Below are 27,732 nucleotides of genomic sequence, written 5' to 3' on the forward strand. Positions count from 1 at the left end.
GTATCGTACGTCTGCGGGTTGCATCCCAAATTTAGTCGATTTGTCGTATTGTTTAGATGGTCTGTGCATAGGTTCTAGCCTATGTTCATTGCCTCGTTTACTCTTTGGTCATTTAGTGTATTGTCAATTTATATTTTGTCAGCCATGTTATTGCTGTAGAGGTGTTTTTTGTGGTCGAGTAACAATTCAGTTTCTTGTATAAAAAAAGTTATCAACGCGTTTCAAATGTAGTGAACATATTTACTTAAGTGGTGATATTATTGTGAACATGAGTTAAAACTGAGTTTTGTGATATTCTGCTTTGTTTGAAGATGCTTCAATACTTTTTTGTTGAGACAGTTTTAAAAATAAATTCTGTTTCATTTAGATACCCTTTCGGATTATAATTAATCTCAATCGAGAGTACACTTACGTTACTATGTGTTAATGTTTACTATTTACTTTCTAATTGAATTGTTAAAATGGAAATTTTACTTATTTTGTGTATTATTCCTATTAGTTTTGCTTACGATAAAGGTAAATATCTGTTGAAATGTGCGTGTATTTTTATATGATTGTATAGTTACTTAATAAATCTCGGTTTTTAGCATCTTTCTTTGGTGCCAGTTACATTTCATACCCACTACAAGAAGCTAAAGGGACAACAGATATAAGTTTTAGGTTTCGAACGCATTTATCAGATGCCCTACTTCTTCTCGCCGCTGGAAAGACAGATTATTGCATGGTAAGTTTATAACATAATATATTTAATACTTCTAAGATACTTTTTTCTTAGTTTGTTTTTATTTATGGCAACTAATCATGATAGTTAAATGTTTTAAAAGGAATGTTAGTTTACTATTAAACATCTAAATTACAATGTAAAAGTTTGTTTGTGAACATGCATAGGTAACTTGGTCTACCAAATTATTGTTAAGATAATATAAAATGTTGGGTATCTTCACCATGACTTGTTTTAAACTCTTAGATTCGCCTTGAAAGTGGAAGATTAAAGTTGCACATAAATTTGGGTGCTGGAGAAAGTGAACTATCATCTCCAAAGGGTTTACATTTAAATGATAGCCAGTGGCATCATGTCAGCATCATAAGAAGGGAAGCCAATCTCACTCTAAAGGTAGGAAATATTAATTTATTTGTGTTTCTTTAAAAAGGTAAAACAACATAAATTTATGATATTCATTACTTAATTGTTATTTTTTTTTCAAGTTGTCCCTATCTTGTTCATTTTATTCTGTTTTTGCAAAAAGTAATTTTCACTTAAAAATAATTTCTCATGACTGGGAGTTAAATTTTGTTTTAAATTTGATACTTCAGTGATTAAAAGTTGTATATAAATTAATTGAATTAAGTTCCTGATCAACTATGTTAAAGTTAGATCTGTTTTCAAATTTACATTTTATAATATCAAATGTATGAATTAGTTGATATTGAAGTTAATCCTATTAATAACTACTTACTAATTCCTGGAAATGTACATTTAAATACACCGGTGGACACAAACAACATCAAACTTGTAAATAAAAAAAAATATGTGAACATTTCTCATACAATGCTATTACAATGACACAAACCTCAAAACCTCATGCTACACATTTGCACTGCAACACAAAGCATTATAGAGTTGATTACTTAGATAGATGCCGCAGCATAATGTGGGGCAGGAATTAATTGATTTCATACGCAAAGTATCTATGCACAGTCTTGTCACCTGTCAGAGATTTAATCCCCTCACTTATTACATTAGCTCTGAGAGCGTATGAATAAAATATGTGTTATATTAATAGGGGTTGATATAATGAAATGTAATTAACATATTCTATGACTCATAACTATGAAATAATCTTATCTCATAATCTGATTTTTAATAGAATCAAATAATGGAAATCACAAACGTATTTCGGCGCTAATAGGATGGCACGAAATGTTGTTGGTTTAAAAGAAAAATAAATCGCATGGGTTATAACTTATAATTTTTTTACCGTATTTTGCGTATTTTACAGAAAAAAAACTCATACGCAAAATATCACATCATTATCCTGGTGTAATATAATAGCTAGCGCATTTCGAAAACGATGTAAAAAATACGTATTCCCTCTTTACACTAATAATATAAAGCAAGATGCTTAAACTAGAATAGATAAATTGAGCGCTTTGTTGAAAACATAAATTAGCTGAGTACAGAAAAATACCTTAGTTGAAAATTAGAATCTGATTAATTGCCGATTTGTAGCAACGCCTGCTCAAATCACAACAAGTTAATTATCACCTTTATCGAATCACAATTAATTAGAGTACCTATTTTCCTTAACTTCCTTTTATTTACAAAACGAAAAAAGCAAAAGGAAGGAAATAAACGTTTTCTTTAAAAACACTTTATGTATAATATTACTCATGCGACATTTCTATGAAAAATGTAAATAAAACGTTTGTACATTTTCAATATACCTTTTATAGGTAAACAAAGAAATCACTTCTCCAAGATTATCATGTTACGAAAACGTGATTGTTCGGAAAACGGATACGATCGATCTCGTATTTTATTTTTATTCAGGTGTTAGCTGAATGTTTTTTATATCACGATGTAGTGTCAAAGGTATTTTAAACAAACATAAAATTGCAATCAATAAACACACGTTACATCAAAGTCATCGAGATCAAAGGCATGGAGCGCGAATTTTCATCGTCCCATAGTTTACGTTTACAGCACTTAGCAAACAACTGCCATAACTAAATGAAATACTTTACTTCATAAAGCGTTTCGTGATTGCAATTAATATTCTTCACATGAAAGCCTCATCCCTGCTCCGAGGACACAAGACGCGACGGTTCGTTTTAACCGTGGTAAGGCGAACAGATTAATGTAAATGAGGCACAAGGGTTCAGATAATAAGAGTATCGGTTTCTTTCAGTTAAATATGCACATAACTTTTTGTGACTCCGTAAAGTGGGTCTTGTGACAAGTATGGCGTACTTCGTGTGTGCTGCATATCATTACATCATGATAAATCAGTTCTACGTCTATGTAAATCGATATGTGTTGCAATCTTCCTTTGATTAAAAAACTTTATTACTTTTTTCGTTTTTATAAACTTTCGTTGCAATTCACTAACTACATTTCAGATTTCACTCTTTTTTGTCCTTACTTCTCTACTAGTCGATTTTATTAATCAATATAGCAAAAATCATGACACGAATCCTAAATTCACGATCGATAAACTAGTCACGAAATATTACATTATGTTAAATGAATCGTGGCAAAACCACGTAGAAAATGCATACATCCATCTAAAAATAAAGAAAATCAAACAAAACTTTACTAATTGATAATCCCCTTTATTATGTAGAAGTCTTTTAATGCGTTATAATGGGCTTTTTGTTAAGCTTTTGCTAAAATAAAAATAGTTGTCCATTATTGAGAAACTAATTCCATGTTGTTTGTACATTTACATTCGTATTAATAGGATTATCGGATTATTAAGAGAAACAAGTGAAAGAGAAAAACCTATTTAATTAATGGACTCCTAGAACCTACCTAGTTACTTCTACGAAGCTTCCGCCTCCCGGTTCATATTTAGTTTCCGTTCAATTCATTTTTGCAATGCAATAACTTGGTTATAATTTAGTATTTTCCCCGGGAAACTCGATCTTTCATTGTACCTTGTATAAAATAAGGAAAATTTTTCATATAAAATTTAATATAGTCGAGAAAATAGTAAACAAGGAACGACGTAAATACTGAAAACTTATATTAGCAATATCCAGTTTCATCTAGCTGAAATCTATATTGTACTTTTCTGTGAGCTCAAAAAGAACATCGGCAGAGTGTTTTCTACATTATTTACTTGATAAACGTATGTTGAGTCACGCAACTGAAGCGCCTGATTATGCCATTGACATCGTTTATTATTTTTAGGTCGACGACAGTACAGTGAAGAAGAGATTGCCAGGACGATTCTTTGAACTAAATATACATTTTGGTGTATTTCTCGGTGGTCAAGGAGACTTCTCTGAGTTGTTCCTTGGTCACATGGAGAATTTTCGCGGTTGTATGGAAGATGTAGGTTCAATGAAAGATTTTATTAAATTTGTACATTATCAATATTTTTGTATCAATCTAACGCAGCTCTATATCGAGTTTTATTAGTATTGTAATTATTCAATTCCGTCAGGTATTTTATAATGGCGTGAAAATATTAGAAAAAGCGCGAAGCCGTAGTGCTTCAGTGCAGCTCGAAGGTGTGACGTGGAACTGTGCGCCAGAGTTTGACGCCGATTTGAACTCTGATATAAGCTTCGTCGATGAAGGAGCATATATGATCCTTCCTAAAATAAACTCTAGAGCGGGAGGCAGGTGAGTTTCGTTACATGGGAAGCGGATTACGGGCTTGTTAATATACGAGTTCGAACATCTGATGGACGATCAAATTGATAACTTTATTAATTGAATGTCTTTACTAGGTGGCAAATCGAGTTCAAGACGATTACGCCGAATGCTATAATCCTGTACAATCCAGGCGGCGGCAGAGGATCTGACTTCTTGGCTGTAGAAATCTTAGAGGGGATCGTTCGCGTGAAAATGTCACGTGGACAAATAGCGCACACTGTGAGGGTGAACGATGGACAATGGCATAAGCTGCACCTCCTATTCAACCCTTCCCTGATCGAGGTTAGTGGACAAAGGAAAATGCAAATTTTAATCATCATTTTACAGCCTTTTATTTTTTTAAATAAACGGTTCATTGAACACTTTGTGCGATAAAGCTTTTTGACAGAATATGCGGTGTTAATTTTACTGAAACCATTACATACAAACAATTTACATTTTGTATTTTGTCAACCGTAAAGCTTCAGGTCGCCTGTGGACTTTCCTTGTTTACCCGTCATATTCCGTGAAAAGGCTATGAAACGATTCTAGGAAACCATTTGCGCACTCAATTACAAACAAAAATGACCGGACAATTTTAAATTATTTCGAACTTTGTTAAATTAACTTTTTCATTGTACACAAAGTAAATATATTTACTTTTCGATCGTGTGAAATTCAGCAACTTATTTTATTTTCATGGTTTGATTTTAATATTTTTGTAATGATTCATATCGGTTTCGACAAACCTGTTTTTTGTAAACAAGCGAAATGGATTGTAAATAAAAAACAGTAGTATAATTTATGCATAGGATCGACTCGTAAATATATAAGTTATTTGAAAGGTGCTCAATTCCAACTTCTATCTATTCTAGGTATTGAAATATAACGTAGATCTTGGTCTACAACACAATTTCACCGTCACAAAACTAATGCCGCTTTGAATGTCAGCTAGATATCCGCATAATGTAAAATGCAATGCAGCATTTGCCTTTAAAATCGGAGGTACGAAGCTATCCCCGGCTTTAGACAGCTATTGTCTACCTATTCTTGAACGTTTGATAACAATCTTTTGTGAGAGGATAGCCGTGCGGCAAAACTGCAACTTTATTATAATGAAAAGCATACCTTTTCGTTTCTATTGACGTATTCGTATCGATCAAAATATATTGACCCCCTTTTTAAATTACATCTGCAAAATTGTGCCCTAATTGCGATGTTAATGTTTAGGTAACGAAAACGTAAATAACGTTATTAAAATTATACTGATTTTCCAATAGTTGATGAGTATTTAAAATGAAAATACCGCTCATGTTTATACAAATACCAGTCTACCGCAATTAATGTAGAAATTAATTTCACAATTTGGCAGGCCCTTTCATATACCGATGAATGCAATTTATGGTCATTATCCGACGCAATTAGCTTTTATGTGCGATTAATTTTTAATTAGCGTACTACAACACACTAACGCGTTTGATGCACATCTCAATGTAGACCGTACATGTAGCATTATACTATAATTGCTGCGTTCAAGCTCAAAGGCTGTGTTGAGATCCGTCTTGGGAGCAACGATTAATGTAATATAATTGGCCTCGCTAATAAACAGTCTTATCCTGTGTGAACTAGTCAGTGATTTATCTATTAGATTCTCGTTTTGCTCGCAATTAGGTATTAAATAGAGTACGGTACCTAATTAATAACACTTGAAGAGATTCCCGACTTCGAAATTCGAATACAAGTATTATTTATAGAATACTAGCGATCCGCCCCGGCTTCGCCCGTGGTACCTACATGTTTAAACTATCCTATCTCTCAAGTTGGATCGAACTGCACATGGTGTGCGAATCTAATATCTAATATATATTATAAAGGCGAAAGTTTGTAAGGATGTATGGATGTATGGATGTTTGTTACTCTTTCACGTAAAAACTACTGAAACGATTACAATGAAATTTAGCACACATATAGAGGGTAACTTGGATTAACACATAGGATAGGTTTTATCCCGGAAATCCCACGGGAACGGGAACTATGCGGGTTTTCCTTTGAAAACGCGGGCGAAGCCGCGGGCGGAAATCTAGTTTTATTATAATCGGTTAAGTGGTTTAGGAGTCCATTGAGGACAAACATTGTGACACGAGATTTATATATATTAAGATGATTCCACTATATTATTAAATCTATAGATACAATCTACTCATACCGTTACTAATATCATAAATGTGAAAGTTTGTGAGAATTTATACTTACCTATGTATGTTCAATTTCTGTGAATTTTAACAAACGCAAGTTTTTGTTAGAAAAGTGAGAAAGTTTTACAGATTTTATTTTGTCTAATAAAAACAAATTTAAAAACACGCAAGCCCTATGGCCTATTCGAGTAAAACACCTAAAATAGAAGATAGTTTTCGGCCGCTACCGAGACACGCTCGCTTCGCTCGCTCGGATCGTGCGTTTTGTACCTATTCAACGTGCAAAAATAATCTATCCCAAATCTAGCCAATGCAAGTATGTGATACATATTATATTATTTTTCTATGTCAATCGGGCATTAATCATAATTTCGTTCAGAGTTCAGAATGAACATTGACCAAGTCATCATCATCTTTGGTAACAGTAATTGGTAAAGAATCGAAATCGTAATGAAAAGGATAAACGGTCATCCACCAACTACCTTGGTGAACGTTAACACTCCGGTCATCAGGCACAAGGAAATATTAATATACACTAGCCACTGCATTTTGGTAAATAGTAATCAGACTATTCATGTGCATTAAATATTTAAATAATAAAATCGGTGCAAGCTCTATTAAACATTAAAAACCCACTTTTGTAATTTACATCTAAGGGGGCGTCCATAAATTACGTGAGGCGTATTTATTAATTTTCTGTGACGCGTAAAATTTGATGAGATTGGACTCCCCCTCTTGAACATCTCATGTAAGTAATTGACGTGGTGTGTGTGTGTATAGAACCCTATTTCACATACACAACACAACTTATTTCATATGAAATCTAAATTAAAGTTACGAATTAATAGAGTCCAGTACAGTTGCTTATTCGTTATGATATTAGCGGTCCGCCCCGGCTTCGCCCGTGGTCCCTATATGTTTAAACTATCCTATCTCTCAAGTTGGATCGAACTGCACATGGTGTGCGAATTTTATTATAATCGGTTAAGTAGTTTAGGAGTCCATTGAGGACAAACATTGTGACATGAGACTTATATAGGTATACATTGCATATCGGTTTTCTCCTAACTAAAAACTATGTTTAACTTTATATTTTTAAACTATCATCGAGGTAATGTATAGATATATAAATACTAAATTGGTTTATACAACTAAAATTGTACAATCCATTAATTGGTATGTTAACTATTCAAACCGCTGTTAAATAAACAAACTAAAAATTGAAAAAAGTTAATCCTTTCCGAAAAAAAAAAACACTGAATATGTATCAATTTTTTCAGTTCTATTTTGTGTTATGATTTACGGACGGTATTCAAAAATCAAACATAAAAATTCGGTCAGTTAAAATATTCCTTTATAAATGCGTTCAAATTTCCCTGAGCGAAAATAAATCATTGAGTCCCGAAACTGTATCAATTAACAGTATCCGCATTTTCCAGTTTTAATTAACCTGCACGTAGAAAAAATAATATTTGTAATATCGAACCGCGCTTCATTCCGCGAAACAGCGTTCATTACCTAGTTATTTGACAGAATACGGGAATATAAGGAACCTAGACGCTTTATACCAACATTTTAATGACTTATTCAGAAACTCAAAATGATATATATTTTTATTGCCCTCGCAAAAGAAAAATTAAGTCGCAATTCAAGGAATTCGTAAGAGGAAACTTGTAATATTATAAAATAAACGAAAACAAAGATGATTTAAAAAACAACAAGCTTAACAGTATATGACGGAATAATAATAATTTTGGAAAATAATTTGGTTTAATACCCTGCTGGAAAATTTATCGAATAGGTAGGTACTATACTTATTCAGGAATATCCCAGCTTAAACTCTATCTTTACGATATAATTGGCTTAATTCTTAGATGGAATATTTCGTCGGAAAATTCTTACACAAAAATATCATACTTCAGATTGTATAATCCTTTCATAATTGATGTATAGTCGAGCCAATTTAATAGGCAACATTTGACGTCTATCAATTTTATCTTCGAAGAGAGGTAAGCTGCTTAAAAACATCGATTTAAGTCAAGAAGTTTATATCTAATACACTGGAGATTTCAGTATGAACATTAACTTGTAACAAGAAAATATGACCTTGAATGACGCCTGTATGTTTTTTTATCCCTTTCACACCTAACTTGGCAAGTGGTGGCAAGCAAATGTGCCGTTCTAACAAAACGAAATATGTAACATATTATTCTATGTCGCTGTGACTAGTCACTAGGTTACGTTGTTGAACTTTGTTAAATTGTCAAATGTTGCCTATTAAAATGGCTCTACTATAGGTGTCAAAATGTCTGTTTATTTCTTGCTATAAAATGAAGAACGTCGTTATTGCAATAATGAAGTGTTTTTAATAATTATTCATTAATTTATATTAAAAAGTGTGTTAATAAGTATTTAATTTCAAACACGACACTAGCTTATAATTTTATCATACTGAATCGCTCAGGCTCAGCCCATTCGAAGACGTTTCGGAAGGTCAATAATTCAATGGACATCTTATTCTTTTTTAGTTTCATTTATACATGACATCTTTAACGATGGGCTCGAGGCCAGTAATAAAAGGTAGCGACTGAGGCTATCATGATAGGTATTCCTTTATGAATTCGTTTCATATAGAAGTCAGTGAAATTAACAGAAGCTTACATGAACTGGCTCACTGATGCAGCGATCTTTTGTTCCACGCTAACATTGATGTAGAGTGTAGATAATAACTACGTACCAAGTCCGTGACTTTGAATGACTACTAAGTAGCCACACAATAGGATTGAGCTCACCCTCCAGTTTAAGGTATAATTTTAGTCGTTAGTCGTTACGTAGCGTAGGCATATTATATCGTATATGCCGTAGACGTTAAATGAGTTTAATTCAAACGTGTAATTTTCTTTACGTAAGATTACCTGTTATCAAGTCTACTGTGTAAGATATAAACAATAAAAATTCATATTTGAACGTATAATACAAACAATTTAAAGCGACTACACGAGTGTAGCATATTGCGCTTGTGAAATGCACTTCGCTCGCCCCGATGCACGGGAGTCATATTATGAAAAGACTGTAACGAGCAGATATAAATATGGTTGTACAGTAGCTTTTATAATGCTCCAATGAGTCTTTACCGTCCTTATCGTTCCTACGTATGTTTTACAAATTATTGCATTTGTTTCGCGCAGGCATGTTCGCATCCATTCGGATAAACATTTTTAATTCAAACATCCTTTTTACGTGCCGTAGTGAAATTTTAAGCCAATAAATTCGTGTCACATTCTAATAAATTAAATTATTCACAGCCTGTAGCCGATCGACACTGCATGAATTTAATATGTTCACATGGGTAATTAATACATATTGACATATCCTATTGAAAGCTTTTACTATTTCATGAAATGTTGATATTCAAAGCTTTGATGCTGGATACGTAAATTTCGGTGAAAATTTCACATATACCCAATATTATGATATCGAATGTTACGTTGAGTATTATGAATTATGATTTTCGAGAACTTAATAGCTAGTTTGTAATGTAGGTGATACTGGGAAATTTACTAAACCCGTTGTTTACTTTGTATTCATGACGTTCGGGAAAGAGTATTTTTAGCAAATTGCAAATGTTAATTTTATGTTTATTATTGGATTCGAAATTAAATGGAAATTGTCTCGTCATATTTTACGATGGAGATGAAAAGCGACGCGCGTTATCCGATGGTGTCTGATACATGCCATATAAGAAGTATGCATTAAGTATTTGTTAAGCTTCGGTATTTTAGTTAATTATCGCGTCCCAGCTTATTTACATATTGTACCAAGCGTAGTAACATACCGTAAAGTTGCTATCACTCATTACTATGATGTCGAGCTGTGAGGATGCACACCCGGTATTAGCGCAACGCAATCCGTGCTGGCTCTCATTCCAAAACTAATTTATAATTTAACGAGGAATGTACCTAAGGATTAATTAATTAATGCTGTAGTTTAATTCACTACATTCGGAATGTTCTTCGTTTCATAGTGGCAGTACACCGCTAATACTCTATTACGTTGATGAGATACGAAGTTTGTATGTTGAATATTCACTTTATAGACAGGTATTACCGTATCCACTAATGCCCCATTGATAGATTCGCAATAAGGTAGATAAGAGGATCATGCGATAAATTGTATTATCGCTCCAAGGTAATACTAATATGAAAGTCGTATTTCTTTTAAGATTTTTACTTAGAATTTTATTTAATATTTAAGATTTTCCGATTTTTGTAACTGTGAATATCACAATATATTTCCTCGAATCTTTTTTTTATGTCATAGTGGGTAAAATATATTTATAGTAGTAGTATTTAAACTTCATAAGGATGGTTGGTCGTCGGATAGTAAGTGCGAGAAATCATGATTATTTGCAGAGGCCAAAAGCCATGGATTGCACACTTTAAAAGATACATCTCTTTCTTTGGATAAAGAAAAAGTTGATGATAAGAATAAGGGAAAGAATTAGAAAATCACACAACAGTTTATTTCGGAGGAGCATTGAAGCGTCTCACGGGAAAGATAGCGCGCTGCGCTTTTTTGAATGTTATTTTAATTAGGACAATGTCGATAATAGTTTGACAATGTAAAATGCGCTGCGCTTCGCCATATCTGCACCGGCCATTTGAAGACTCATCAGTCATCAGTTCATCACCTACTTGTCCCTAAAGAAAATCGATAAGTGAAACAGATGAATGTATAATGCAGATGCATTATTGGGGCAGATGCCCCATGCCCCACAAGGGAACACTATATTTCGTTGTAAAATGTACTACGGTTAATTAAAAATGTAATCATCTTTCTATTTAAGTAGGAGTACATATTTTTTTTAGATATTGAATGAAAATTGAATTGAATTAGTCTTAAATATAATACATTAAAATCTTGTTCAACATCATTCTTTTTATGTTGTTACTCTCTAGCATCTCAACATAGTATTTCTCTCGTACAGAATATAATCAAACTATTCATGTAGGGCACCTCTATAAAGCACATTTTCGGAATTACCCGCCGCCCACAATGGCCCCAGTGCACCTCACATTGAATTAGTGTAGCTGAAGCAACAATTTCATTTATATAATGACGAGTTAGAGGCTTCGTATATTGTTCATATATATAGCTATCATGCATATTGCATGCTTCTATTTTCTACGCTGTGGGATGCGAAAAGTAGCAATCATTTTTTATGATATTCATTATGATCCCAGAATATGTTCATTTGTTTTGTGCACGGTCACTCAATTTAGATATTGGAACTAAAAGCCGTATAAAAAGAGTATAACAAAGTGTGTGGCCATCGACTTGATTTTAATACAGCCTTGAACTGAGCGCTTGGCTTTGTCACAAAAGTAAACTACAGACCAAACAGTGCTTTATATATAACTTTGAAGCATCGGCCGAGTTCCGTTCAATTATTCAATTAAGTTATATAATGGATTATGTTTTTGCATTTTAATATGGCGATACTGCGCTTTTAAATAAGTTTTTACTTGAGCTTGTAGTTTGCACTTAAGTATTTAAAGCTTAAATGGGACCATTTTATGTGGGACTTTCGGTGCACGAAAAATAGTTTACTGCATGTAATAACTTTTTGATAATTATGCCGTTCTCGACGACACCATTATGCAATTTATTGTTCCATTTCTTTTATTAACACGGCAAATGGTGTAAAAGAACACGCGTGAATAGGCGTAGTAACATTTTATTAAATTTAATATGGACATCGTACCATTATATTTAATTAAAGGTAATTTTTTATTCTGAGCAAAATTGAACGTAAATTTCATTAATCATTAAATTTCCACAATTAGGTTATACGCAAAATGTCGACTATGTTACGAGCCTGAATATTAATATAATATCATGTTTCCAACCGCTGCTATACCGATGTAGAGTGTTCTGTGTAACGTTGCCTTGCCTTACACAATCTGTCAATACTGTATAGTGTATATCAACAATGATGTTTCTTAGACTTCAAAGGACGAGCTTGCTCAAGGTTCCATTTCAAACGTTCAACGTGCCATGATACGAAACGCATCGTGAACAATGTACATGAAGGCTTTCAGTCTGTCAATGTGTGTTCACTTCGATATGCAGAACTATATACATATATTATATATTATGTGTTATGATCATCTAAATGGTATGAGGTATGAAATGGTAATAAACGAGATCTAGGTTCGATCCCCAATTGAAAATAATGATAAAAAAGTCTCGGTTTGGCAAGGCACAGATATCTAAGTCACCTACTTGCATGTAAAGCAAAATGCTCAGTTTAATATGTCTGCTCCATCATAAAGGACGATGGGATTTCATTGAAAAACACGAACTAACATTTCAGCCAAAATGATGTTTGTCGATGTCAAAGCGAAACCAACGGTTATGTTGATAATCAAATGTTGCGAAACATAACGTGTAAACTGTTTCCGATAGGTCGCTCACGCAAACTTTGTGTGTCCCGGCGTTTCAACTTGTTTCCGCTATTCAAACTTGTATGTACTTTGCAGAGATACAAACGTACCAAAGCGGATTCGATAATAATTTAACCAATTGTAATAAGTCCATACTAAATTTCGATCTGTTAACTACTCTCATAGCGACTTGAAAACTACTGAACCTATTCAACTTTCTAACCTACAATCCAGGAAAAGATATATGACGTCATTAACCGTAGAAGAAACAGTAGCCCATAGCTACATTTATTACATTGTAAAACTTTATAGCTATGACGAATTCATGCTTGCAGTTTTTACTGCCTTTTATTGCTGTGCGAATGCATTTTAAAAGTTTCCTTAATTCTTATATAAGTGACGCAAGGCAAATGTTAGGAATAATCTTCTTATCAGACTTTCTAGAATTGTAATAATATTCTTTGTACTTTATTTACTTTGTGCATTTCATGTGAAGCAAAAGCGATAATTAAATGATTCAGCAGTGTTTGTTGGCATGCGAATTCCGAATTCATTATTTTAGCATTGCGAAAGTTGCAATGTTCATTAAAATGTTATGGTTTTGAAATTTAACAGCCTTAAGTTTAACAGTTTATAATTGATTGAAAATGGAATTTATTCGTAATGATTTAATCTGTTAAATAAATGACGTTTAAAATTATTATTAAAATTTCTGGTAAAACATTTTAAGCTCGTGATTAAGGATCATTGTTGTTTATCGGTTTGGTATATTAAAAATTTAATATAATGCTGAGGATCAAAAATGTCAATGTATGGTTTTTCTTTTCCAGTTGTCAGTGGATAATATAGCGATGAGTACTCGTATAGAGAGTAGTGGCACGAGATATTTAGACCTGTCTGATACTTTCTATCTCGGTGGCATAGAGAGCGATAAGCGTCAAAGGGCTTTCGCCAAAGGAGTCAAAGCAGCCGATTCTAGTATTATGGTATGTCTTCATTTATTTATAGAGAGCTTCGATTTATCGCACTTGCATAAAATTATATGTATTTTGTATTGAAGCTCTTTAAATATGTAAATTGTTTTCGTACCGATATCCAATCGATCTGTTGTTCGCTCAAGTATAATGGATGCTTTTCAAAGGTCACGTGTTTTGTTACAGCGAGAATTAAATTACATATTTTAATTCCGTCCAAATTTTATTTTGATGAGTCCAAATTTAAATGAATTTAACCAAATGACCAGATGTTGCAGATATTGTTTTAAAATAATTGGCATCTTAGGCCTTTTCTCGGTTACATAACCACTTATGAACTGAGAATTTTAATTGGCCGTTAAATACTATACTTTCTTTGTCCCTGCGTAATAACATGTCAGTCATGTCACGTTGTAAATAAAATTGTTTGGTGCTCAGTGAAATGTAAAGGAAATGTCTAGATTTTCTTATCATAAGTATTATGTTAAAGTGTCGCTCGTGACTACGTGAAGCGAGAAGGTCTTACGAGCAACAGTACTTCCTTTTTTTAATAGATGTAGTCTTATTTACGCCTTTTATATTCAGTTATTTTTAATACACAGTGTATCGAAATATAAGCGAAATATCAATACTTTTTAATAATTGCTTTCACTACTACCATTAGTATTATGTTCCCTCGGGCAGTTATAAAAAATATTTGAAATTTCAATTCGACTTCAATTTAGTAAATGTACCTCCAGTGTACACAATGGAAAAAGTTTCCAGAAATAATTGTCATCGCACCAATTTCAGGGCTGCATAAAACCGATAGAAGTGGAGGATAAAATATTCGGTTTGCCGAACGCGGTGGTGACGTGCGGTGTCACCCCTAAGTGCGTGTGGTGGTACCCGTGCCATTCTAGCCCCAGCCCGCCTTGCTTGCCCAAGGCCATTTGTGGCCAACACGGCGTCGACCATTTCACCTGCAAATGCGATAGTGACCTGTGCATCAACCCGGATTACGCTGAGAAATATAAGGTACTATCCTACTAATTAAATGCGAAAGTTTGTGAGGATGGATGTATGGATGTTTGTTATTCTGTCACGCAAATAACACTGAAACGATTACAATAAAATTTGGTGTAGCTGAAGACCCAGGATAAGACATAGGCTATTTATGCCGGAAATCCCACAGGAATGGCAATAATGCAGATTTTCCTTTGAAAAGGCGAGCGAAGCCGCGGGCGGAAATCTAGTTCTAGTATAAGTGAGTTAATAATGTGTTTTATAGCATCGAGAATCGGAGCTCACAGCGAACGGGAAATCTCGCTCAAATCAAGCAGATAACAACGCGCTCGATTTTGTTCTAGTCGGAATAGACTTAAATCATACGGTTGCGTGAATAATGAATGTGCGAGTACTTACACCGACGTATAAAATGCCTGGGTAAAATGCGCAATTTTACAGCTATTTGTATGAAGTTTTTAAGAGTTTACGAAGTGTTACTGATAAATGATAGCAGAAAGTTTTTTATTAGAGATTTTTTATTGACAAAGGCACTAAGAGCGTATTTAGTTTAATTCCATAAATGTTGTTATTCCCCAGTTTGATGCACAACTTTATTAATCTTTTCATTTTTAACAATTTGTTTATGATTTATTTTTTTAACAAAAAACTTAACACAAAACGAAACTGTCCAGTGATCCGAGAAACTGTGAAAAATATTTCACGTTTTATGTTATGACTTACATTTCACAGAAATTGATATTCATTTTTATGTTTAAATAGATATACTTTCTGCATGAACACTCAGTTAGCAAAGTTCATAACGCCAGGAATGTTTGCATTTAAAAGTTTGCCATGTTTCATTTCAAACGCTTTGAGAAATGTAACTGTTGGACGGAGGAATTAAAAGTGTAATTCTCGGCGCATTACTCTAGTTGGAACTTTACATTGTTTATAAATTAAACTTTAAGCATTTGCCGTTTTCTCACTTCAATCATAAATGGAAAAGTTTCAAAACGCGTACCGAGAATTTGCAAGCGATACTTGGGAAAAATATTGTGAATAAATATAGTTCAAGTTTCCTTCCATATTTAGACTGTTTATTTATAAACTATTATATTAATAACGATTAATCTTGCGCGGCAGTTCGAAGAAATCTATTCAATATTCTGCTGAACGGTTCAAGGGCTGTCTTTTACCTTACAAGCAAAATTACCGTAATTGTCGATAAGAATTTTGATTAAGAATTATTTTTATTTGCCAATTGTGTTACGTTTATTACTTTATTTTTACGTTTCTTTAGTTGTTATCTTCTAAAAATATCAAAATAACCTGTATATAAACTCCTAATTTTTTGTAGGTGTTCTCAAAATCGAGCAGTGAATTGGAACTAGTGGCTTTATACCCTTTGACGGTACAAGAGGGTGGTGTGGCGGTTATAACAACCCAGAACATTGACGTTATCCTTGATCATCATAAGTATGGTGTCAGACCGTCTGGTGTTCTGCTCCACGTGGCTCAGAAACCGCAGCACGGAAGGATCGCCGTCGATCTGACGTCACAGAGGAACTCACCGCAGTACACCAATTATATAGATGGCGATAAGTCTAGGCAGTTCTTTTCACTGTTGGATCTGTCGAGGGATAAGGTATTTTAGAGAAAAATAATAAAAAAATAAAATTGAATCTATTATTTCTCCTTTGTGTCTTAAAATGGGAACTAATCGATTTTTATTTCCTGTCATAAAATGGGAAGTTATCGATTTTTATTTTATGAAAAATGAATTACCCTATTTTTTATTTCGTATTCATTATTATATTATTATTTTAACAAAATGAATTAATAGCAAGAACATGTTCACTTGTTAAAATTATCCGTAAGCATACTGAGAAATATAACAGCTATTATTTGATTAAAATCTCGATAAAAGCTTACTTCAAATATTTATTTATTTTACTTTCAATTAAGACGAACGATTAAACGGTTAATTACGCGATACAAATAAAAATACAATCTATAAACAGGTGCGCTACGTCCACGACGGTTCCGAGAATCACCAAGATGCTATAGTACTGGAAATGGAACTAATACCGGAGACAAAGTTCACTTTACCGAGTTACCTTCAAGGAAGGAACACTTTCGTTCTACACGTGAACGTTACGCCCGTCAACGATCCTCCCGTACTTAATCTTTTACCCGGAAAAGTGCTAAGGTTAACTCAGGTATGACGGCAGTAATAAAAATAAACAACGCTTCGTGATTTATTTTAGTCATATAGGAATACCTTTTTTTTTGGCCTGACCTGTTTTATTCAATCGAACATAACATTCCATTGAGAATGTGAAAACTATTGGAAAATCGTCCCGCAATTGTTTCCCAGTTTTATTTAATATACTCATGGGAAAATGGAAATGCTTTTTCGTTTAAAATTAATATGAATAAAATTTTTATGTTCGTAGAAACAATATTTTTAAACACTTAAAAAATATCGCGTTATATTGTTAAATTTTTGGACATATTTGCTTTTGTAAACCAATGTAAATAACACGCGTTAGAAAAATTTACTTCGAACAACTATTTCGCCGAAACAAGCCGATATAAATCCATAATGGATTCATTGCACTTGTTAGAGAATAAAACCGTGTTAATTGGTTTACATAAGGGTTTTACTGGCAACACTTTTACAATATTATTGATATTGAATGGATTAAAACACAAAATTTAACTAGTTTAAAGAACAAACATGCGTTCATAATATTCTTTAACTGCATAAAAATATGAATCTCATACATGCAGTAACCAGCATGAATGTACATTAAAACGCACCACGCAAATGCATGAAATAATTTGATAAAAATTATAAAAAGCACGAAAAAATTGATGCAGTGGAAACTTTATTAACGATCAATTTAACAAAGCCAATGATGTTACCGAAAAAAGCGGAATGTTAAAATGTTTTTCATGTATTTCAAACGAACCGGTATAAAATGCTCTCGTTTATGCGACGGGCCCTTAGTTTTTTTGTAAGTTTGGAGTTTTATCAAAAATATGTTTGTTATTTTCAGAATGCTCCATGTGCTTCAATTAGTTTGTATCAGTTGCTTTTGAGTAGTTGCATGTTTTATTTTGACACGTGACTCCAATAATAGTGTTATGCAGTGAGTATGATAACTAAAACATTAATTATAATCATTAACTGTAACAATTAAAACTAGAATGTAGCATTGAAGAGTAATTTTAGTTGTTACTCAGTAGTAGATATAACGCATGAATTTGAAAGTGCTTTGATTATTTTTTTTTAGTTTCTCATTTTCCTATAGTTTTTATAGTTAATTCGTTTTTGATTATATTTGCATTTTTTTATTACTTGATATTATATCCAATTTTTTACTTTATTGCAAAACAAAATAATTATATTGTAGGGCACAAGGAAAGTGATCACTTCTGAAATTTTAAAAGCTGAAGATCCGGACACAGCACCCGTAGATTTATTATACACCATTATTCATGGCAAGAATGAAGCCAGCAGGTAAGAAAATATTATATACTTTATAAGAACTATTTATTCGTAAAACCGTATTAAACAAGTTTTCAAAACTTACGAACTTGTGTGTAGCTTTTTAAGTCTCACATTGTGCCGTAAAGTGGCAGCTGAAACTTAAACTCGAAACTATCATAGGTACAAGTTCTGCATACAATTTAGGATAATTTTCGTAGATCTTTATTTATTATATCTAAAGGTAAATTTTAAGAAAAAAAATATTTAATAACTGGAAAAAAGAGCGTGTGTGCCGACTCACGTGTCAGATGTGAAACTTGTGAGGCAAGTGGCAAGATTCAAAGATACCAAAATAGTCGCCTCACTTCATGATGTGACGGTATTGCTATATTGCGACCTTGAAAGTTTACTTTCAACACGAAGTTTCACTTCAACAAACTTTCGAAGATTTCAATACATAATTATTTTATTAAGTTTTCTTCTAAAAATATTATTTTGCTTGTTTCAGTGGCCATATCGAAATGTCGGGCCAACCAGTGGATTCGTTCACGCAGCAAGATATAGACTCTGGTGTTATTTCATTCGTACACGGAACATCTAGTGACAAGCAACTGAATAAAACTTCGCTAAGACTCACACTACAAGTAAGTTACTTTTCTAACTTTTTGATTAGCAATTTTCCGATACCTAATTTTATAACCGACGTAACACAAATAAAAGACTATTTCTTAATGTATAATACTCGCGTAGAATAAATACAAAAAATTACTACTTACTAATAAAATGAAATAGTTTAATAAAGAAATCACTAAATCAAAAGTTAAAATAATTTGTCATAATGAAATGAAATGAAATGAAATGAAATGAAATAAATTTATGAAATGAAATGAAATAAATTTATTTGTCCATTATATGATTTACAATTAATGTACGACAGTGGGTCCCAAACTAAGTGAAATACTTGTGTCTTGGGACCCTGAGTTGCGCTTCTTGGTTATATACATATGTTATGGACAGTAGAAAGTTAACAAGTAGGTAAATAATCTAATGTAATGGAAGTTAATACAATTAATAAAAAAAAAAAAAATTTTTTAGAATTATAGAATATAGAATTTTTTAGAAATATATTAAAAAAATAATAGATTTTTTATTATAAACTGTGCACACTGCAGTTGATAGTTATGAATTTAAGAAAAATATTTACAATTATTCGAAATGTTGATATAATTTTTATTTCCGATTTAACCTTGATTTAACGTAAACTAATTTATTTTTTAAATGAAATACTCGCATAAAACTAAACACAAAAAAAACTTCAAATAACAAAAAAAAGTTAATTAAAATATTCACAAAATCAAAAGTTACGTGTCATAATATTGGATATTAATTAAGCAATATCCTTCTGAATTAAAAACAGAGAAAACATTTTTTAAAATAATCCAGCTACCTTCATTTACCTCAAGAAAGTTAATAAGATCTCGACAGAATATTTGCGCGTAGCCTATTCAATACAATATTATTTTCGTAAAACATTAAATTTCAAATACAAATCGCAGCTTAAATAAAACATTTGAAAGGATTTCGCGTTGTTCGATCCAATAAAATAATTTTTTAATGTACATTTTTATAAACGATACGTGTTTATATTCGATACGCGTATCATAGAACTTATTTCGCAAATCGGAGAGCAATTGAGACGTCCTTCCGCCTGTAACAAGCGAACACTACTAGCTATTTCATATTTGCTAGACAAACCTATGCCATTTGGCCATCTATTGGATCGTTTTGGAAATACAAACATAGCGCGTTTCTGAAATATCTCGTATGGTATTGCACTTTATGTCCTGTAAGCTTATGATATTACGCACTCCAGGATTACGATAGATGGCAGTTCATTTATTACTAACTTCAATTTGTAAGTCATATTTGTCAATAAGTTTTACGAAAATATAATCAGTGCTTTAAAATAATAGTATATGTTTTACAATTAAAAGGATTATTGTTTAACTACTGTATTTGCAACTAAATTTAGCAAACCTCTAAGAAGATGGTCAACGCGTCGAATAAAAGATAAATTCATATTATTTTTTTTCTCCACTATTCACTATTCTGAACTACATCTTCGTTTCTTTTATTTTCGAGGTATCAGATGGAATCGAAACGAGCGGGCCGGGTGTACTTCGTATATCGATAGTGCCGTTACAAGTGCGTCTAATTAACAACACGGGTCTACAATTAGTGCACAATTCGTATGCTATTATCACGGCTGACAATCTCACCTTCACGACGAACGCTGATGAGACCAACGTACAAGTAAAGTAAGATACGATTTCAATATTTTTTTGGCATGTAGAGTCAAAATCTGTAATGATACCTCCAATTTTAATGTTCTGTATATTTATTATTCTTTTAGTTTCTAATTAAATGATAAGTTATCAATGTAATAATATTTGTAATTCTTTAAATTTTGCTCCAAAGTTTGTTGTATTGAATGGACTGCAAATATTATTGAATGAACAAATAATAATTTTTACTTGTTTTAGGTACGATATAGTAAAACCACCGCAGTTTGGGGTAGTGGAACGGCTAAGGGTTTTGGATGGTACTTGGCAAACTGTGGACTCATTTACCAGTGAAATGTTGGCGTTTGGTCGTGTCAGATATATGCATTTACTTGGGACTCCGACCCATGACGAATTCAAGGTAAATTCACTGCTTAGGTACATAGAATCATGGCTTTGCAAAATAAATAATTAATATGATGATCTTAGCTCCATGGTTGTAATGTAGAAAATATTTTGTTTGTGCAAATGCAATGTCGTTATGAACTTGTATTGTGTTTTTGTTTACAGTTTAAAGCCTCTGTTGGAACGATCCGAACGAATACATTATACGATTTTCGATTAACATTTATAAAGCTAGAGTTGTATCAAACGATAAATGAAGAATTACTTTTAAATAATACTCGAGAGGCGTTCATATCTTCGCAGCATTTAAAGTTTCAGACAAGGCCTTTACAATTAGCGGGCGATAAAATTACATTTACGATACTTAAAACACCAAAGTATGGAATATTGCATTTGTCTTCTGGAAATCATCATTTACAAGTATATAGCTCATTTACTCAAGAAAACATTGATACTGATCAATTGTGGTATAGACTTCACAGGAGGGCCTATTCTCATATCCAAGATGAGTTCACATTTATGGTAGGAGCAGCCGAATGTGAGAACATCACGGGGGTTATGACAATACGTCATATTCCCAGCCCTTCGCCGACTGACCATAGTTCTAGTAGATTCCATACGACATTAGAGAGACTGCAAGTTATAGAAGGTGCTAGGATGACGATACCGGCCACACATCTAAACTTCCGTACTGATTCTGTGACAAACTTAGTGTTCAATATCACGCATCAACCCAAACACGGGAAAATAGAAGTTATAGGTGACAATCTGAAGATACAGAGAGATAATACGACTTATTTTACGCTGAAAGAGTTGAATTCGGATAGAGTTTATTATGCTCACGATGATTCCGAAAGTAGGCACGATTCCTTCCATTTTATGGCTTTAAGTCCTGAACCAGAGGATTTCCAATATGTAGGTGTCTTTCACATCGACATAATACTAAAGAACGACAATAGCCCAACAAGAACGAGTGAAAGCGTTTTCCATATAGTGCATGGAGGAGCGAGACTAATTACAGCTAGAGATTTGAGCTACACAGACTTAGATCTAGATACTAAGCCTTCGGATATAACTTACACTGTCCAAAGATTCACCAAAGACCCGCCTAACGGAGGCATATTCAGAGCCGATAATCCTTCTGAACAAATTGCGCAGTTCACCCAGGATGATATCAATAAGAATCTTGTGTTGTTCAAACATCAAGGAAAAGAGAATGGGAAGTTATCGTTTTGGGTATCTGATGGTTTATTTGATGTGAACGGTAATTTGGAAGTGCAGGCGTCTCCTCCGTTTATTAGAATGTTCCCTTCAAACGGTTCTATTGTTGAAAATGGTAAAGCAGTTGTAATAACCGCTAGGGATATGCAAGTAAGTAAAAATTAAACATGTTAAATTCCTGTCTTGGAATGTGACACCTGTTTTTTAAAGAAACGTTTAATTAAAAAAATATAATCTTATTATAAACTTAAAATAATATATATTAACGATAAAATTATAAAGAAGTATGAAGTACTTTCTTATCTTCTCAATTCAACCTGTATCTAACGTCTTTTTACCAGGTGGATACAAACATGAATTGCCTGGAAGAGGACATTCGTTACGAAATAATTCAACAACCAAAACACGGTTCTATCGAGGTTGGGGAAAGTCAAGGTGTAATCACATTCACGCAATTAGACGTAGCAGCGGGAAGAGTGTCTTATAGGCACAGGGAACCGAAGATGCTTACCGATGCTTTTAGGTCTGGTGGAAAACTAAAAACTTCTCATTGTTGTTATACAATTAATTTAACAATTACTTACAAAATACACAGAAAATAATTAATAATAAAATTAGCTCTTCATTTTGTAGAAAACAAAAAAACGCACTTAAACCTTATTTATGTTTTATGATAATAAATTATGAACTATATTTTTTTGTAACCAGTTTTGGCAATATTCAACTAAAAGGGAATTATTATAATTACAGGTTCAAAGTAATGTGCTTAGAAGCGTGGGGTGAAGGAATATATCCTATTAGAATATATCCGTCCAGCTTTTGGGAACCTTTAGTAGTAACGACTAATAAACCACTTATTGTCGAAGAATCTACTAGTGTCAATATAACTAAGGAAATATTAGAGGTAATTAATTTTGTAATTGGAAAAGATATGCTTACAGTTTAATATTTTGCATTCACTTTATTGAAATACTAATGATATTATGTTTTATGTAGGTAATGCACCCTCAAATAGAACCTTCAAATATTGTATATAAAGTCGTGGAAGGTCCTTACTATGGTTGGCTTGAAATATCGACCACATTGGGCTCATTAGAACTAGAGAACTATAATGAAGAGCCAGTACATACTAGAATGTTCGATCAGTCGGTTATAAACGCAAATCGGCTGGTTTACGTCCAATCCGGAGTAAACAGAACAAGGGACAAGATCAAAATGGATGTCACCAATGGAATAGTTTGGCTCAGGTCTTTGGAACTTATGGTCGTTATAATCCCTGAGCATTTTTACATTCAGGCCTCAAATATAACAGCCGTTGAAGGAGATGCCGTGAGTATCAAACAGGATATGTTCAAGACGGTCACAGAGTATTATCGAGGAAAGGTGGTGTCCTATAAAGTTGTGGAAAAGCCGAAGTTTGGAAAAATATCATTGGGAGATCAAGAGTTAGGGTTGCTGCCGGTTTTGAAGCTCAATACTGGGAATATTCAGGTAATTAAAATCTACAGAAAATTATTATTTTGTTTACTTTGAAATGTATAGAGTCGCTTTGAATGAAAACAAATGGATACATTCGATCATATGTTTCATACATGTGCATTACTTGTGGTGTTATTATTTTAATTTTATAAAAAAAAAAATATTTCTAAATAAGAAAATTGTGTTAAATAGGTAAATGATGTTTGAATAAAAACTTATTTATAAAACCATTCATTTACAGTACGTAAACGACGGTTCGGAAGAGTCGTTAGATTCTCTAAAACTCGTGGCCATAACAGAAAACGGTAAAGAGAGCGAACCGTTCCGTGTGATCATCAATATAGTGCCAGTGAATGATGAGACGCCCATAGTAGCTGCTAATACGGGATTGTGCGTGTGGGAGGGGGGCACTTTTACCTTCACTAGAAATGAACTATGTAAGTGAGATGAGAGATGTGGTTTTTTATGTATCAAATATTTTCGGGGCTATTGGATGTTACTAGTAAAATTATTTTCTAGTGATATATAAAGCGTCGTACTAATTTCAAGTTAATCTTTTCATTGCTAGTCGAAGACAGCATCACTGATTTATTTACAAAATACTTACTTGCATATCTAATATTTAAAATTAACTGACCGTAATTATTGTGAATTTTTAAATATTAAAATTTTACATTTTTCTTTGTTTTTCTTCATTTTGACACCTAAATAATAAAATGAAAAAATGAAACAATTAATCTAACGAAATCTTTTTATTTCAGATGTGAATGACATAGACACGCCATTAGAAAACGTAACCATACGTGTTGTGGATATTGTTTCTGGATATATTGCAATGCGAGGGAATCTCGAAACTCCTGTGTATCACTTCAGTCAAGCTGATATCGACAAACGAAGAGTGATCTTTGTTCATACCAGTAAGTACAACCTAATAAACTTCGAAATAGAAATATGCGATATGAAATTTAATAAAAAATATAATTCATGTATTTAAGCTGAAATTAGTCATGTCTATTGTCTCTCTGAAATATTTGTTCTTATTTTTTTTAGATGGTACAAAGGGAAAAATGATATTCAATGTGACGGATGGACTTCACGAACTCTCTAAGATCACATTTTTAATAACAACTAAATCTGTGTCCCTAAAACTTGCTCGAAAACATACATTGCGCGTATTTCCATTGATGAGGGAACCGCTAAATAATTACCATTTGATGGCAAAATGCTCGGATGCGACGCGAAATATTATATATAAAATTGAAAGAGCACCAACGCTCGGTAGACTTATCATGTTAAATGGTGACAATCATCACAGGTCTATAAAGCAGTTCACTCAACAAGATATAAATAACACTGTAGTGTACTATGAACACACACATCCTTTCTCCGATCTATATACAAACGATTCTTTCATCTTTTCCGTCGAATCTGCGTTGGCCAAACCAGTAACTGATCAAGTGTTTAACATCGACATATCTGTTTCATCCGGTGGTCTGGCCAAGTACGTAAATATTCCGCAGATAAAATGCCAGGAAGGTGGAAACACGGCTATAGTCGTTAATGTTACGAATGTCATAGTTTATTTAGAAACTCAAGCGGGATTAAGACAGCCTCAAGTTGAAGCGCAATGGTCGCAACCCACTTATGGGGAGTTGGAACCTTCTCTGTCTTCTCTTACTCAGCAACAGCTAGAAAGTGGCGTCGTTACTTACAAACATGACGACTCTGATACTTTGCAAGATAAAATCGACATGGCTTTATATTTATTACCGGATTATATGCTCCTCTGTAATGTCACCATTAATATACAAATTTTGCCAGTCAATGACCAGCCTTTCCGACTTTTGAGTGACTCGCCGCAAATACAAGTGGTGCATGGCGAAAATTATACTATCACCAAAAATGATTTGCTTACTGAAGACGCTGATACTAAGCCATCTGAAATATTATACGATATTATAAGCGGCCCCACACAAGGCAGAATTGTCATGTTAGACAAGAATCAAACCATTGATGAAGCGCAATCTATTAATAAATTCACTCAAGAAGATATAAATAACGGCAAGATTATCTATGAACATTCTGGAATGTTGCAAACTGCTACGTTCTATTTTAGAGTATGGGATGGTCAATTCAAACCTACATATACTGTTTTCACGATAGATGTAATTCCTGTAATATTAAACGCGACGTCATCGCATCCAATTTATTTGCAACAAGGTTCTAATGTTGCTACCGTGACGACGGATCAAATATACATTGAGACGAATGCAAAGCAATCTAAAGTATGGTACAATATAACCAGACAACCTTTGCATGGCATGATTTATGTCGGTCGTAATCCGGTGACATACTTTTCCCAAAAAGATTTGATGGACAAAGTTGTTATTTACATGCAGAATGATATGACCGTGGCTAACGATAGTTTTGAATTGATAGCTTACGTTCATAATAGCAATGCAACACCACCATTTAGCATAGAAGTGACAGTTCAGCCTTTGATGATACTTACAGACCTTAAAGTAGACAAAGATAAGACTAAACTCACAATCCATAATTTGGATGCTACTGAACTCGCTAAGTTAACAGCTAGTGATCCAGTGTATACTTTGATAAAGAAGCCAAAGTATGGTGTGCTGAAAAAGATAATTCGTAGTTCTGGCGAGAAAACCAGTGCAAGGGTGCGCGAGGTAGCTTACTTCACACATGAAGATGTGAAGGCTGGAGTAATTTATTATGTTACTAAGAAAAAAGCATATGAACTTAATGGCCTTGAGGATGGCTTTAGTTTTCTGCTTGCGGCCACAATATTCCAACCAGCCGCTGGTGATGTCAGAATAATTATTGGGAATGGGTTGAAAAAGAATTTGCCCGGTCCTAATGATCCCGAAAGCCACGAAGGTGTTCCGGTAAGTGAATTGAGTATTTTAAATTTATACAATTTATGCATTTTTAAAGCTTTTATTCCAAGTTACTAATGTCACGGGTATTGAAGTAATTTTTGAAGCATTGTGTGTGCATTAATTATTATTATTTTCAGGTGGCAAATGGCAATAATGGGCCGTATTACATGATGATTTTGATGGCAATCTTAGGAGTTGTCCTGGCAATCATTGTCATTATTGGTATATTGAAATGTCGACGATATTTGATGAGAGATCAGAATGCCATGGTCAAGATACATGGACAGAATCAAGGGACAGTCGCTCCTATACCTTTACCGCGACCACCAGATCATTTGATGCCATCACCAACACAAGCCACGCCTTCTATTAAAAGGTAAAAATAACTTTTACTGCCAAATTATTAGATTATGATGATGACGTTATTGAAAACCCATCCATCGTATCTATGGGTTAATAATATTTTGTTTAGATTAGACAAACAAACAACAAAATGATCTCAAATACGTTTTAAAATAGGAAGCTTAGATTCCCATTGGATTTATTTCAATGACGTATCATGTTATATTTTCTAGTGTTTGATCCCCGTGACCACGCTCGCTGCAAAGTGTGCGATACGTCAGGGAAATAAAATAATGAATTAAACGAGTTTAAAATCGGTTAAAATCTTTAATTTCTAAACGTATCATGTTCTCACGAACTTTTTAGATTAATAATACTGGATTAAAATAAAAATAATACAACATTTTCAGATACGTATCATCCGAACAATCGGTAACGGGCACGAGTACGCCCGTGCCGTCCGGGGGCAGCGTTGCGTGCAAAGTGACGCCGCTCGCTGACGCGGTACTACCCGACTTGAACGCAAGATACCCGTACGGCACGGATGACCATACTGATGTGAGTATGTTTATGGCTAGTGTGATTAAGATGTTTTTAGGGTAATAATTATTGTAAGATGTTATAGTGAAACATTTTTAA

The 27,732-nt window shown here is 33.4% G+C and overlaps 1 protein-coding gene across 1 annotated transcript in view; it reads left to right on the forward strand.

Moving 5' to 3' along the window:
- The first annotated feature begins 396 nt into the window (after positions 1–396).
- Positions 397–27,732, forward strand: part of kon (chondroitin sulfate proteoglycan 4-like protein) — a 33,139-nt gene continuing 5,803 nt past the window's right edge. The window contains exons 1-23 of the mRNA XM_090103245.1: positions 397–516; positions 588–724; positions 968–1,114; positions 3,914–4,057; positions 4,170–4,351; positions 4,459–4,666; positions 13,835–13,990; positions 14,771–14,995; positions 16,323–16,610; positions 16,987–17,184; positions 18,385–18,491; positions 18,970–19,105; positions 20,604–20,779; positions 21,005–21,164; positions 21,314–22,519; positions 22,711–22,892; positions 23,120–23,273; positions 23,366–23,860; positions 24,090–24,285; positions 24,610–24,765; positions 24,899–26,757; positions 26,889–27,127; positions 27,504–27,651. Of these exons, the coding sequence (XP_089959371.1) occupies positions 462–516; positions 588–724; positions 968–1,114; positions 3,914–4,057; positions 4,170–4,351; positions 4,459–4,666; positions 13,835–13,990; positions 14,771–14,995; positions 16,323–16,610; positions 16,987–17,184; positions 18,385–18,491; positions 18,970–19,105; positions 20,604–20,779; positions 21,005–21,164; positions 21,314–22,519; positions 22,711–22,892; positions 23,120–23,273; positions 23,366–23,860; positions 24,090–24,285; positions 24,610–24,765; positions 24,899–26,757; positions 26,889–27,127; positions 27,504–27,651 (6,954 nt within the window). The 5' untranslated portion in view covers positions 397–461. The remainder of the gene's footprint in view (positions 517–587; positions 725–967; positions 1,115–3,913; positions 4,058–4,169; positions 4,352–4,458; positions 4,667–13,834; positions 13,991–14,770; positions 14,996–16,322; positions 16,611–16,986; positions 17,185–18,384; positions 18,492–18,969; positions 19,106–20,603; positions 20,780–21,004; positions 21,165–21,313; positions 22,520–22,710; positions 22,893–23,119; positions 23,274–23,365; positions 23,861–24,089; positions 24,286–24,609; positions 24,766–24,898; positions 26,758–26,888; positions 27,128–27,503; positions 27,652–27,732) is intronic.

The sequence above is a fragment of the Colias eurytheme genome, chromosome 1, assembly GCF_061535395.1.
Source record: "Colias eurytheme isolate Ceu_HAF_F1 chromosome 1, ilColEury1 Martin Lab GWU primary, whole genome shotgun sequence".
Lineage (NCBI taxonomy): Eukaryota > Metazoa > Arthropoda > Insecta > Lepidoptera > Pieridae > Colias > Colias eurytheme.